The sequence below is a fragment of the Schistocerca cancellata genome, chromosome 10, assembly GCF_023864275.1.
Source record: "Schistocerca cancellata isolate TAMUIC-IGC-003103 chromosome 10, iqSchCanc2.1, whole genome shotgun sequence".
NCBI lineage: Eukaryota > Metazoa > Arthropoda > Insecta > Orthoptera > Acrididae > Schistocerca > Schistocerca cancellata.
The window spans coordinates 207565027-207581180 of record NC_064635.1 but is presented as its reverse complement, the minus strand read 5'-3'; the positions used below and the strand labels follow the sequence as shown (position 1 = coordinate 207581180).

The 16154-nt window shown below is 39.5% G+C and overlaps 1 protein-coding gene across 1 annotated transcript in view; it reads left to right on the top strand.

Moving 5' to 3' along the window:
• LOC126106296 (ATP-binding cassette sub-family B member 10, mitochondrial-like) overlaps positions 1 to 16154 on the top strand; it is a 114630-nt gene that overhangs the window by 46639 nt on the left and 51837 nt on the right. The window contains exon 6 of the mRNA XM_049912515.1: positions 14916 to 15147. Coding sequence (XP_049768472.1) covers positions 14916 to 15147 — 232 coding nt within the window. The remainder of the gene's footprint in view (positions 1 to 14915; positions 15148 to 16154) is intronic.

Sequence of the window (16154 nt, the reverse complement as noted above, 5' to 3'; positions counted from 1 at the left end):
AAAGCTTAGCTTCTGTTGTAGCATGTTAATCTTAGAGACTAACATTATATATGCCGGCCGCAGTGGCCGTGCGGTTCTAGGCGCTCCAGTCCGGAGCCGCGCTGCTGCTGCGGTCGCAGGTTCGAGTCCTGCCTCGGGCATGGGTGTGTGTGATGTCCTTAGGTTAGTTAGGTTTAAGTAGTTCTAAGTTCTAGGGGACTGATGACCACAGCAGTTGAGTCCTATAGTGCTCAGAGGCATTTGAACTAACATTATATGTGAAAGCTTAGCTTTTCTAGTAGATATACGGTGCGGCATACATTAACGTAAACTGTTAACTTTTCCTCTTGCGTGTTCGCGCTGTGTGACCAGTGATCTTGCTATTGACTGACTATAACACGTGTCCTATGTTCTGAATAGCCGCTGTCATCGGCTGACGAGATCTTGTGGCTTGAGATATGACTCGCTTACAAAAGGACATCGCAACCTCGGTTTCAACGCTCCGGAAACTAACGCGCTGTGTTTTATGCAATTCGAATTTATACTTTTGTATCGCAACCTTGGTTTCAATGCTCTGGAAACTAACGTGCTGTGTTTTGTGCATTTCGAATTTATACTTTTGTAATAAGAAAATATGCAGCGTATATGTTGCTGCAAATCAAAGGTCTTTCCAAAATTTCTCTCTTTTCTTTTTTTTAATTAAAGGTCTCTTCAAAACCTCTTTGCCCCGTCTTTTCTTTTTTTTTCCGGGAAGTTCTATGCGATTGTATAAAACGTTAACCATTCAAAGGATTCATAAGTTTTACAGTTCCGAGGGAAAATCTACGGAAAACCTACTGTCACTTAGCACATAAAAAGTGTATTTTAGCCCGGGAAAAATCATATTTTTTAAACTGGGTATCCGGGAATAATCCGGGAATTTTTTTTCCTTGTCCTCGTATACACCCTGTATTACTTCTCTTCAAACCACATTAATCATGGAATAGAAACACACAGCAACAGAACGTACCAGCATGACTTCAAACACTTTATTACAGGAAATGTTCAAAATGTCCTCCGTTACGGAGGATACATGCATCCACCCTCCGTCGCATGGAATCCCTGATGCGCTGATGCAGCCCTGGAGAATGGCGTATCGTATCACAGCCGTCCACAACACGAGCACGAAGAGTCTCTACATTTGGTACCGGGGTTGCGTAGACAAGAGCTTTCAAAGGCCCCCATAAATGAAAGTCAAGAGGTTTGAGGTGAGGAGAGCGTGAAGGCCATGGAATTGGTCCGCCTCTACCAATCCATTGGTCACCGAATCTGTTGTTGAGAAGCGTACGAACACTTCGACTGAAATGTGCAGGAGCTCCATCGTGCATGAACCACATGTTGTGTCGTACTTGTAAAGGCACATGTTCTAGCAGCACAGGTAGAGTATCCCGTATGAAATCATGATAACGTGCTCCATTGAGCGTAGGTGGACGAAACTAAAATGTGCTCTAACATGAAAATTAAGCGTTTCCGGACACATGTCCACATAACATCTTTTATTTATTTGTGTGTGAGGAATGTTTCCTGAAAGGTTGGCCATACCTTTTTGTAACACCCTGTATAAGAAAAATGGGTGTTTGAGTTCCTACCAACACATCGGCTGTGTCTGTTGTGGTCTTCAGCCCAAAGACTGTTTTGGTGCAGCACTCCATGCCAGTCAATCCTCTGTGAGCCTCTTCATCTCTCTATAACCACTGTAACATACATCCATTTGATTCTGCTTATTGTAGTTAACGATTCGTCTCCCTCTATGTTTGTTACCCCTGCACATCATTACATTGATATTCTTGATGCCTCAAGAGGTGAAGATGAGTCCTCTAATCTGATATGATCCTTTAGTCAGATTGTCCCCCCATCTCACTTACTGTTATTTACTCGAATCTAAGCCGCACTTTTTTTCCGATTTTTGTAATCCAAAAAACCGTCTGCGGCTTAGAATCGTGTGCAAAGTAAGCGAAAGTTCTGAAAAATGTTGGTTGGTGCCGCCACAACTAACTTCTGCCGTCGAATATATGTAGCGCTACACAGGCATGCTTTGCAGGCACAAAGATAAATAGTGGCGCCAAAACCTCTGCGTCAGTAAAAAAAACATTAAAAAAAAAGTGGAAGACGAGCTTTTTTCTCCATCCTGAGTTTCGACCACTGCATTTTCATACATTATCCAATGAAGTAAATACAAATTCCATATTGTTCATCTTCGAATGTAGCAGCATTTCAATGTACTGTGAAAATCCGACTGGCAAGACTGTTGGGGATGTTCGCCAATATGGCCAACTCTACGTTCTGAATTTTTTCCTACCTGTGAGAAGAGATGGTTGCTAATAGGAACTTTTATGAATTGTGTATCACACACAGTATTCTCTTCACCATAAGAATAATACGAATATAAACATTTTTGCCATGTATTCTTTCGTGTTTGCTGCTATCTCATTGAAATCCTGTCTGCCTAATAAACTACGAAACTATAGTGAGACAACAGCAAACGTGGAAGAATATACATATCATGTCATATTTATATTCGTATTATTCTTATGCCTAATAGTGTGATACAGTCAGAATTGAAGCACGCCAATTGACTAGATTTTTAAATCTAAGATGACTCTAATTGCTGTCCAGAACATAATGCACTAAAGAGGCGTCTGCAAAGATTTTCAAACGGAGAAAAATTTTTGCTAAACTCTCGTTCAGAACATCTTCTATCATACGCAGCCTATTATTTGTTGATCATTATCAAAGAAAGCAGCAGTGTAAGTAACAACAAATAGCAGTCTCTTGCCATTGTTTCGCTAATGAGTCGATTCCTCTCTCTTTAATTGTAAGCGGCGGTAGCGCGCACAAAAGCAAGCCAAACCGCGAGCGGGGACAGGCCGTAAACACTCATTATCAGAATGCGACAAACAATGCATGTCACAGTACAGTAATGCATTTTCAGCTTAGAGTGACGTAAACACCTATAACAAAGAGAACGGCACTTACCAGATCAAAGAAAAATAAGCAATCAATTCAAACCAGACGAAGCACATGAAAAAGGAAGGGTACCCATATAAATATGGACGGAGCGCCTGACGCGTAGCAATGGCTACCTGGTAAAGCTTAACTGCTAAGCTTACGACTCGAACCAAACTACTGTAGCTGTATCGTCATTTATTCGACCTAAATTGTGTCTCATATTACAATGGACCAACTTTGTTTCGATTTGGAGGTGTGGCCTAAAACTTATCCCTTCGCTTGAATTTCGAGTCTCAAATTTCAGGTGCAGCTTAGATTCGGGAAATTTTTTTTCCTTGATTTCAAGTCTCATTTTTCAGGTGCGGCTTAGATTCGAGTGCGGCTTAGATTTGAGTAAATACGGTAGTCTCCTCAGTTTTTGCACTCTCTCTTCATTAGTTATCCAATCCACCCACCTAACCTTCAGTGTTCTTCTGCAGCACCACATTTCAGGAGCTTTATTCTCTTCCTCTCCGTACTGTTTATCATCCACGTTTCACTTCTGTACGACAATACGCTCCACCCAAATACTTTCAGAAAATGCTTCTTTACATTAGATGTTGCTTCTCTCTCCCCTACAGAACAGCTTTTCTTGCTATTACAGGTGTGCATTTTATATCCTCTGTACTTGTTCCCCAAACAGCAAAATACACCTACTATTTTCACTTCCAGATCTAATTCCCTCAGCATCACCTGATTAAATTCAACTGCTTTCCCTTATGCTTGTTTCACTTTTTGATGCTTATCATATAATCTCTTTATACGACACTGTGCATTCTATTCCTTGTGTCACTTTTTTTACGCTTATCATTTAATCTCTTTATATGACACCGTGCATTGTATTCAATTTACTTTCCAAGTCCTTTGTTGCCACCTTAGGAAGAATTATAATGCCATTGGCATACCTCCAAGTTTTTATTTCTTCTCCTTGAACCCAAATTTCTATTCCAAATTTTGTTTTGGTTTCCTTGACTTTTTGCCAAATGTCCAGACTGAATAACATCCAGGATAGGCTACAACTCTGTCTCCCTCCCTTCTCAAATACTTTCTCCATTTCATGTCCTCCAACTCTTATAACTGCAGTTTGGCTTCCATACTACAAGTTGTATATAATCTTTCACCCTCTGTTTCTTTCCCCTGTTGCCATCACATTTTTAAAGAGTCCGTTTCAGCAAACACCACCAAAATCTTTCTTTAAATTTATCATTGTTATAATTACAGTTTTTTTCTTTTTTCAAGTTGTCTCACAAAATAAGTTGCTGTGGTAAATTGCCTCGTGTATTCCTACATTTCTAGGGAACCAGAAATGATCTTTCCAGAGCTCAGCTTCTACCAATCTTTCCATTCTTCTTTAAATAATTGTTAGTATTTTGCAACCAAGTCTTTTTAAACTGATGGTTCAATAATATTCGTACTTGTCAGAACCTGCCTTCCTTGGAATTGTCAGATATGTCTTGCATACCAGGTGGAAAAAAAGTTGGCTCTCTCAAGACTCTCGATAATTCTGAGGAAATGTTGTCTATTACGGGGACCTTGTTTCGACTCACGTCTTCCAGACCTCATTCAAATTATTTACGCAGTATCCTATCTCTCATCTTAACTTCATATACTTATTTCCTTTCTGTACTATTGTCTTCAATTTTCTCTCTTTAGTATAACCCTTGTATATATTCCTTCCACCTTTCAGCCTTCCCTTCTCTGTTTAGTACTGGCTTGGTGTGTGAGCTTTTGATATTCACATAGCTGCTTCTCTTTCCTCTTTTCCTATGTGACATCTATCCTTCACACAGTCACACATGCTTCTACAGCTTTGTATTTATCTTCTAGCCATTCCTGCTTTGACATTTGCACATTCTGCCAGTCTCACTTTTAATGATCTGTATTCCCTTTTGCCGTATTCACTTGCTATGTTTTTGTATATTTTCTCCTTTCCTCAGTTCATTTCAGTACCTTGTCATCCTTTGTTCTCTCCACTATTTCATCTCCCAAAACTGCTATCCATTCATCTTTTATTGTATTCCTTTCTCCCATTTCAGCTGGTTGTTGTATAGTGCCCACTTTAATAAAATATCAACAAGTGCTTTCAGTTTTGCAGGTCCCATGTGCTTAACTTTCTACCTCGCTGTAATATCTTCAGCTTTAATCTGAACTTCACAAACAGTAAATTATGGCCAGAATGCACACCTGCTTCTGGAAGTACATTGCAGTTTAAAATCTGGTTTCAAAATCACTCTTTCCAGTATATATTGTCTCAGAAACTGTCCAGTGTCTGCAGATCCCTTCCATATATACAACCATCTCTTATGATTCTCAAACAAAGTGTTATCAGGTAACAATGATTAAACTGTAGTCTCTGCAAAATTATCCCATTCCTTTCCCTCACTTCATATTCACCCACTATTGTTCCCTCTCATGAAACGCATGTTAGACCATCGGCTCTTTCTATTGAAAGCCATAAGCATCAACTGCTTTCGGTCTTCGGCCATCATCAACAGGTTAAAAACAGTGCAAGTTAATATATCTCTGTTGATATGGTCTAAGACCAAACTGGTTGATGCCGATTGTTTTCAATAAAAGAGCTGATGGTAATGCTATCAGATTCTAGTCCCCGTCACAGTTAAACTGTTGTCCCACTTATAAACTGAATATTTCCTTTTATCTCCCATTAGAAACAGAATAATTTCTTTTATCTCATCATAGATTTTTCTCTCTCTCCATCGTCTGTGAGCTAGTTGGCATATACTCTTATATTACTGCAGTGGGGCTTTTCTTTTTATCTGCTGTAGTGTAAATAGCGTATTGTATCACTTTGATGAAGTGACGTGTTGCACAAGCATTTACTGAACTGATGAAAGATGATTGCCACTATAAAAAGTTTATTTCTGTAATGAATTAGTATAACCTGCTGTTTGGATGTATGTTTTATTTATGTGCATACAATAAGGAATGGATGGATACAATGTATATGCAAACTAGAATGATGATAGATACCCTACCTCATATGCAGTATCTACTGCAACTTTATAATTCATTGTCATTGTAAACAAGAGTACAATATATGTTAAGTTTGTGAGAAGCCTCGTATTTATTTGGAGAATTGGCTGTTGGGTTTACACTGTTAACTTCCAGCAGTAACTGCAGCACTTTCACAAATGAAGTTTGTTCAGAAGAGGTAGGTGAATGTGCTGAAATAATAAGGTTCACAAGATTGAATAATAAGGAATCATAGTGCATGTTCAGACTTAACCTCACCACCCGAGATCACAGTAAAGAGCCCGTGGAACAGCACACTGTCTTGGCTGTTACAATGTGTTCACTATACTGTTCATAGTAGTTTACCCACATTCATATTTTCTTATTCATTATTAGTCCTACTCCTACAGTACCCCTGTTTGATTTTCTGTTGATAACCCTGTGCTCACCTGACTGTAAATCCTTTTTTTCCTGCCACAACATTTCACTGTTTTCCACTATATGTAAACCTATCTGTTTATCATTTCAAATTCAGTAACCTATCTACATAATTAACCCTTTTGTGGTTGATAGGATACACACAGCTAAAGTAATACACAGGTTTGTGCATTGGGAAGTCTATATCTCGTATCTGTCTAATTTTAGCATGTAGCAAGATGCTTTCAGAACTTGGTGAAAAATACTATGGATATACAGAAGGCTGTGAGCAATCAAATAGAACGGCATGTGTTGTAGCTGGCACATTGCATCTGTTCAATGAAAATCAGGTAAATCACTATCTTCTCCATTCCAAGAATGTCTAAAGTAACTAATTGTGTTTTCTTGTACCTCATAGACATAATTTTTAAACATTACTTTACACCTCAGTAATTCTGCTGGTTTGTACGTAATTTCTATGTAGTGGATTGGTAAGTCTCATCATCTTTCTTTTTAGATATATTTCTATGTAGTGGTACGTATATGCCACAGAAAACTTCGTAGGATGTAGAAAACATTGGTGTATGGTATGTCAAAGCCATCTTCAAATGTTATGTTGAAAACTTGTGTGCAGTATTTCATGTTTTTCAGTGTCAGAAGGATAAATATGTCTTGGTACTGATTTGCTATACTTTTTTCCATAATTGCCATCCTGATAAATTCATTCTAAAATTAAAAAAGTTTAACTTTGAAAATCCTAGGTGCATGTAAAACAAAGAACATAGTTTGAATATAATAGAGGGAAACATTCCACGTGGGAAAAATATATCTAAAAACAAAGATGATGTAACTTACCAAAGGGAAGGAGAGGGAAAGACGAAAGGATGTGGGTTTTAAGGGAGAGGGTAAGGAGTCATTCCAATCCCGGGAGCGGAAAGACTTACCTTTGGGGGGGGGGGGGGGGGGGGAGGTGGACAGGTATATATATATATATATAAAAAGAAAGATGATGAGACTTACCCAACAAAAGCGCTGGCAGGTCGATAGACACACAAATAAACACAAACATACACACAAAACTCTAGCTTTCGCAACCAACGGTTGCCTCGTCAGGAAAGAGGGAAGGAGAAGGAAAGACAAAAGGATTGGGTTTTAAGGGAGAGGGTAAGGAGTCATTCCAATCCCGGGAGCGGAAAGACTTACCTTAGGGGGAAAAAAGGACAGGTTTACACTCGCACACACACACATATCCATCCACACATACACAGACACAAGCAGACATTTGTAAAGGCAAAGAGTAGTGTGTGTGTGTGTGTGTGTGTGTGTGTGTGTGTGTGTGTGTGTGTGTGTGTGTGTGTGTGTGTGTGTGTGTATATATATATATATATATATATATATAGATGATGAGACTTACCAAACAAAAGCGCTGGCAGGTCGATAGACACACAAACAAACACTAACATACACACAAAATCCAAGCTTTCGCAACAAACTGTTGCCTCATCAGGAAAGAGGGAAGGAGAGAGAAAAAGACGAAAGGATGTGGGTTTTAAAGGAGAGGGTAAGGAGTCATTCCAGTCCCGGGAGCGGAAAGACTTACCTTAGGGGGAAAAAAGGACAGGTATACACTCGCACACACACACATATCCATCCACACATGTGTATGTGTATGTGTGGATGGATATGTGTGTGTGTGCGAGTGTATACCTGTCCTTTTTTCCCCCTAAGGTAAGTCTTTCCGCTCCCGGGACTGGAATGACTCCTTACCCTCTCCTTTAAAACCCACATCCTTTCGTCTTTTTCTCTCTCCTTCCCTCTTTCCTGATGAGGCAACAGTTTGTTGCGAAAGCTTGGATTTTGTGTGTATGTTAGTGTTTGTTTGTGTGTCTATCGACCTGCCAGCGCTTTTGTTTGGTAAGTCTCATCATCTTTCTTTTTAAATATATTTTTCCCACATGGAATGTTTCCCTCTATTATATATATATATATATATATAGACACACACACACACACACACACACACACACACACACACCCGCACATACACGGACACAAGCAGACATTTGTCTTACCCTGTCCCTTAAAACCCAGATCCTTTCGTCTTTCCCTCTCCTTCCCTCTCTCCTGATGAAGCAACTGTTGGTTGTGAAAGATTGAATTTTGTGTGTATGTTTGTGTGTCTATCAACATGCAAGTGCTTTCGTTTGGTAAGTTACATCATCTTTGTTTTTAGATATAAAGAACATAGTTTGATTCATCAGTTTTCTACAGTTCATCAGTTTTCAAAATCGGCACGCTTAAAACATTTTTGGCAGTGAACTTGTATTATCTATCACAAAGAAAGACTTTTTTTACCTTTTGTTTTTCAAACCCATGCAAAATAAATTTTAACCATGAAAGGGCTAAGGGATCTAACATTCCACATTCTACCTGTGGAACATTAGTTTTGTTTTGTCTGATGACAATATCTTCCCAAGTATTTCTTGTCCAGGAATCTGAATGGGGGCTAGCATTTTAATTCCAAAATCTTTTACCCATGAAGATGCCATGTTGATGAAACTATACAGTAGATGTACATGTTGAAATGCTACTGTTGTCACTGAAGGTGTAAATTGAATTACAGTTTTAGTTATAAATTACAGTCTTCTCAATAAAGTCATAAAGGTTGTAGACCATGAAAAAGAAATATTTATTTCATATGCTTATCTTGGTGAATTGGGGATGATGATGACAGTTAATCATGATTATACATCATCCTTGTTTGCTGGAGAAGTCCTACACTTACTTTTTGGGCTATTTTGTATTCTTATCTGAGTATGAGATTCATACATTACAAATAATTTTCTGAGACCCATGTTTCATAATTTACTTCATTTATTAATAATTTTCACTTTAAGCATCTTGTAACAGTTACAGCTTCCATCCAAATCTTTGCAATTGTTCATTTGAACAAGAAAAAACAACTTTACAAAATTCTAACTGCTACTATCTGTTTATATTGTTTGTAATTTATAATGCAGAAAAAATTGTACAAATAAATGTATGTGAGACAAAACAGAAAATTAAAAAAAAAATTTTAATCGGTTGCTTGTAAAATAGAAATCTTCCCTCTTCTAAATTTAATAAACTGAATATTTTTAACAGTTATAATTGACATATGCAAATTTCTTACTAGAGAAACGGGTGTTTTAGTTCCCTGTACTGGGTATTTTAGTTCCCTACAGTTTTAACAACTCTAAAGTTATCATTTTAATAAATATGTAACTGTATAACAAAAATTATGGTGAATCAATATGTTTAGTTAGCAGATGTATCATATACTGCTGTAGGAGACTCAGTCTGTTACATTACAATGTCCACAAGAATGTACGTTTTGAGCACAGCATTGTATGGAAGGTATAGGTTGCAAGTGCTACTCTGAGATGAAGAGGTTGGCATAGGCGAGGAATTCATGGCAGACCTCATCAAATCAGTCAGAAGACCAGATCAGTCAGTCTTGCAGACTGTTGCCTCTGTACTACCTGAAAGGCTACTGCCCCTCTTCGAGAACCATAAGTTAGTCTGGCATGTACTCAGATGCCACTCTGATGTGGTTGCCCCTTTGACACGTCTGTCTCTATCACTGAGACATTGCTCCTCAATACTATCACGTTTCTTTGGTTTGCTCTTAATCCTTATTTCTGCTCAGAAAACTGTTTGTCCCATTCAACAGGCTCTGTAATCCTTCATAACTTCCAAAGAGGACAGCAGCGCCATCAAGGAATCTTATCACTGATATCCTTTCAACCTGAATTTTTAATCTCTCTTATGAAACTTTATTTAATCTCTCTTATGAAACTTTATTTAATTTATTTAAATGCTTCTTTGGTAGGTTGAAGAGTGTAGGACAAAGGCAGCTTCCCCACTGTACGTGATTTTTAATGTGAGCACTTCTAACTCTGTCTTCCATTCTTATTATTTGTTCCCACATCTTGTACATATTGTACATTATGTGTCTTTCTCCTTAGCATATATATTTTTTTCTGAATGTTTCATCACATCTTCCACAACTTTACACTGTCGAACATGCCATCTCTGTCCACATAGATCTACGTTGGCAAATCCTCTGACAGTGTCATGTTTTTGTAAGTATCACTGATATTACTGACCTACAACTTGTCAAATATCATTCTTATTGAGCAGTGGTAGGTCTGAGCGCTGTTAGGTCTCTGTGGACTGCCACATCTGTTTAATTAATATGGCCCTTCAGTTTTGTAGGAACATAGGAGACCAATTTGTGAGCTGCTGTAAAGTGCCACGATATGCCTTGCTTTATGTTACCGTAGGCTGGCATACTGCGAACATCATATTTCTTCTGTATATATTTTTATTTAAATATATCTAAAAAGAAAGATGATGGGACTTGCCAAACAAAAGTGCTGGCAGGTCGATAAACACACAAACAAACACAAACATACACACAAAATTCTAGCTTTCGCAACCAACGGTTGCCTCGTCAGGAAAGAGGGAAGGAGAGGGAAAGACAAAAGGATTTGGGTTTTAAGGGAGAGGGTAAGGAGTCATTCCAATCCCGGGAGCGGAAAGACTTACCTTAGGGGGAAAAAAGGACGGGTATACACTCGCGCACACACATATCCATCCGCATATACACAGACACAAGCAGACATAATGTTGATGACGCATGCTTTGTTTATTTGTTGTTATATCTTTACAATTTTCAAGCTGCTACATTAGTTTCATTATCGCTGCCATGCTGTTAATCATGGCTGCTCCACTGTCTATTTGCACCAAAGGACAGCAATGTTCAGTGATCCATTTTTTGTGGTCGGAAGGCATATCGGGGGCCAAAATTCATTGAAGACTTTCGGTACAGTATGGGAACATTGTTTTGCCACAACAGTGTGTCTACAAATGGATTGAAAAATTCCAAAATGGTAGCACTAATGTTACACACAATGAAGGAGCCGGACGACTGTTTACCGCCACAGTTGAAGAAACCGTTGAGTGTTCACCTGAAATGATTCTCTTAGACAGACAATTAACTATTGACGAAGTGGCACATTGTCTGCAAATTAGTCACGGTTCTGCCTACGAAATCATCCACAACAGACTTGGGTTTCATAAAGTTTGTGCAAGGTGGCTCCCAAAACAACTCACATAGTTGCATAAACAAACGCTCTTGGCCATCTGTTAAAAAACATTTGGATCACTATGGGAACAAATGGGACAACTTTTTAGACAGGATCATTACTGGTGATGAAACATGGATCCATCATTACAAACCAGAGAGTAACCGGAGCGTATGGAATGGAAACATCCAAATTTGCTGTGCAAGAAAAAGTTCAAGGCCCAACCGTCCACAGGAAAACTGATGCTTACAGTTTTTTGGGACGCACAAGGTGCAGTACTGGAACATTATTGGGAAAGGGGCACAAGAATAAACGGTTACGTTACAATGAGATGCTTACTGCCAGGCTAAGGCCTGCAATTCGAAGCAAACGCCGAGGGTTGCTGTCAAAAGGTGGTGTGTTTTTGCTTGACAATGCCCGTCAGCATACTGCTGCCCACACTGCTGTGCAAGAAAAAGTTCAAGGCCCAACCGTCCACAGGAAAACTGATGCTTACAGTTTTTTGGGACGCACAAGGTGCAGTACTGGAACATTATTGGGAAAGGGGCACAAGAATAAACGGTTACGTTACAATGAGATGCTTACTGCCAGGCTAAGGCCTGCAATTCGAAGCAAACACCGAGGGTTGCTGTCAAAAGGTGGTGTGTTTTTGCTTGACAATGCCCGTCAGCATACTGCTGCCCACACTGCTGAAACGCTCCAGAAACTCAAATTTTAAATAATGGATCATCCTCCTTATAGTCCTGATCTTGCACCTTCTGACTATCACCTGTTTGTCCACTCAAACAGGCATTAAGGGGCCGTTGATTTGCCTTGGACCAAGCAGTGAAAGCAGCAGTGCATTCCTTGTTCACAGCTCAACTGAGGGCATCAGGAAGCTTGTACAATGATGGACCAAGTGCTTTGAAACGTAAGGAGACTATGTCAAAAAATGATGTTCTTTTAAGTTTCCTGTTTGATTACAATAAAATGTTATAACTAATTTGCAGGTAATAATCGACTTACCGTCGTATGATCTCTCTTCATATGGAGACACTTGCTGGGAATCTATCGATCTGATGGAATTATATTTTCATGGCGACAGATGAGTTTCAACTTTATCTCCAATAAAGATAAAAACTGAAGCAATGAATTAAAATTTATGCCATGGCTGGGACTTGAACCCAGGTCTCCTGCTTATTAGGCAGATGTGCTAAACACTACACCCGGTAACATTGTGGCTATCACTGCTGGCGGATTACCCTAGTCCAGTGCTCTTCCCGGGGAAATGGGCTGAAGATGTGAATTGAAATTTGTGTTAAGGATGGCAGTGGACTATGGTTCCCCTCCATCCTGCACTCCTTTCTGTCATGCCCATTGCTGCCAGCATTTGTAATTAAAAATTACCTTTCTTTAATTTATAATTACTGATGCACCTGTCGTGTAAGACTCTCTCTCTCTCTCTCTCTCTCTCTCTCTCTCTTTATTGTTGACGAAGGCCTTACTGGCCGAAAGCTTTATTTGTGACAGTCTTTTTGTTGTGCCTATCTGCAACTCAGCATCTACGCTTTATGATATCAACTTTCCTTTCATGATATTGTTGCATTCCATCGTTTAATAATTAGCAAATAAGTTTCACACACACATATTAGGTACATGTACATCTATCCCAGATGTGAAATCCATGTGTAGAATGGAGAAGGTGCAACCCTTTTGCAAATTTCATCTTTGTGGCACCATACATAACACCCCAAAAAAATGTTAACCAAAACCACCACTGCTATATTTAAGGTAACTTTATCAAGTACAATATATCTATTGTAAGATACAACAATTTCAAATAAAGATAATGACATTAATTATGAGGATGACATTCAAGTGTAAAAGACACCATACAGTGATTCAAAGAATTTTCCGAAAATAGGTACAGACCTTGATATGTCATGTGATAGATGCCAAGCAGGATGTTTGAGTTTAGCGGTTTCTTTAAGTAGCCTTCCCTGGACAGTCTAGCATACACAGCACATTGTGTTTCCTGCACGTACTGCTTGCTGTGCTTGTGCCACTCAGCTGGTGGAGTGTTTGTGTGATTGTCACATTCCGCAATTTCCCTTTAACTTTATATAAGACTATGAGACTTAATGACAAATGATAATTCTGACAGAATTAGTTACGAAGACTGTTGGCAAATTTTCAGTGTGAGTTGCATATCATTTATTATGTGTGTGTTTCCATAGCTTTCAACCTAATGTCTACAGGTCACTTGATGATGATCATTAGAACGAAACCAGTTGTGGCAAAAGAAACATTCCTTAAATACAGCTGTCGTGGTTTTTGTTAAAATTAATGTGCATTAAGTGTGGAATGCAAAATGATCAAAATGGCATAAAAAAGTTCTTGTAACTATTGAAGTGAAAACACACATGATGAGGTCAGTGTCTTAAAATCAAACAGGATGCATGTCAATGTATTTAGCAGCACTTTTTCTTCCTTTACATATGAACTTCGCACTTGCGATAGTTGGGTTTGTGTCGACTAGGTTTGTGTGAAGTTCTCTCTAGGGATGACATCAGATGTTGCTTTTCCCTCCACACTGATATGTGGAATATATGAGGTTTATCCAGAGAGTAATATCACCAGTTCTGTTCTGACACTCCTTTTGGTAGGATTGCAGTCTGCCCACCTGGGCTAATTGATAGGGGTTGTTATCTCCTTATTGCAGCCAACACCAGTTTTCTCCAACTCTCGGAGAGTTGGGACGTGTCCCTACACGAATCCGTGTTTGGTGGTCTGCTGAAACGTACACTGGATGCCCTTCAAAGTCAAAATATGTAAACAGTGTGACTTGTGAGCATGAACTTTCGAACATAGACCATAGAATGAGTGTTAAACTGATAGTTAAGTCTCTGGAAACATTCAAAAGACTGAAAAAAGACTCGGATGTATCAGACTACTCATTGCACGACCCTGGAAGGCACCTAGGCAGTGGGGGGATTATCGATCAAAAATGGGTTGGCAACAATCCCCCAGACCCTCGACATTCCCAACCTTGCTCCCGCAGACTCTTTGTTTTCCTGGCTCAATATAACCTGGAAATGATACCATTGCACGACGATTGGCAGTGTGGATACTGGATTTATGTGTGCCCTAAAGGACATTCCATTCAAAGCCTTCCACGATGCCCGCAACACTTAAACTGTGTTCATATTGTAAGCTCAACAGCTTTTACTGTGATGCAGCTACATAATGTCTAAGGAGATGAACTAGTGAACTCTTAAATAAAATTCAAAATAAAACAACAGCCTATGCTTGAAAATGACTTCTGTTAACCATCTGCTTTGAAGTTAATGTTAAAAGTCTGAACATAGCTCATTTGTAGACGTGCAGGTCTTTTTTTCTTCTGCTGTGCAGACTGGACTTTCCGGCAACGTGATTATCCTCTCCGTGCTGTACTACGGAGGGGTGATGGTCGGCCAGAGTGCCCTCTCCGTCGGCGAGCTGTCGGCATTTCTGCTGTACGCTGCCTACACGGCCATCTCTCTTGGGGGCCTCACGAGCTTCTACTCGGAGCTCAGCCGTGGCCTCGGCGCCAGCACACGGCTCTGGGAGATTGTGGACAGGCAGCCTGAAATCCCAGTTAGAGGTGCACTTAGCTGTACAATGTTACCAGTTACTAAGAAATGTGTGTGTGCGTGTGTGCGCGCGCGCGCAACTTTTTCAGATAAAGATGGAAGAGATGACTAGAAGTTAAGTTTAATAATTATTTAATTAATAGTTTTTTTTAATAATTTTAGATGGATTGAGTTCCAGTTTTTTATTCGATTATATCATGAACCGCATAACTATTAGAGTTTCATGATATGATTCAGCCTGTTTCTAAATGACATACAAATAAATGGTGTGTTATAGCTTTATTATTCTGTACACTGACACTACGCAGAAATCATAAAGAATTTCCGCCCCCCCAGCCCCCCACAAACGCGCGGGCTCGCTCACACACACACACACACACACACACACACACACACACACACACACACACACACACACACACACACACACACACAATGTACATTTATGAAAGTTACTCAAAGTGACCTCCTCCTACTTCACGGTATGCCCTGAGACTGCGTTCCATGCTTTGCTCTGCTCTCTTGAAAGTTTTGTAGTAGGTCGTATTTGGTCAAATACATTTTCGATATGCCCCCACAGAACACTGACATTAGGTATGGGAGTTGAATATGTCAAATATTTTAAATGTCCCCGGGGGTAAAAACACATTGGATTGAGATCTGGTGATTAGGCAGGCCACACACTGGAGCATCCTCAACTCTTCAAACAAATTTCGTCCATCATTTTGGAAGCTGCTTATTCAGGTACTGACAGAGTGAGGTGGTACACTGGTTAAGAAACTGGACTCGCATTTGGGAGGTTGACAGTTCAAATCCCTGTCCAGACATCCAGCTGTAGGTTTTCCAGGATTTCTTTAAATTGTTCCAGCAAAATGTCAGGACGATTCCTTCGAAATGACGTTTCTGAGTTTGTGCTCCATCTCTAATGACCTCCATGTCGACAGGATGTTAAACCCTAATATATCTTCCTTCCTTGCTTCCTTGAAAGACTGGCCCTACTTGGTGCTTCAGAATAAAG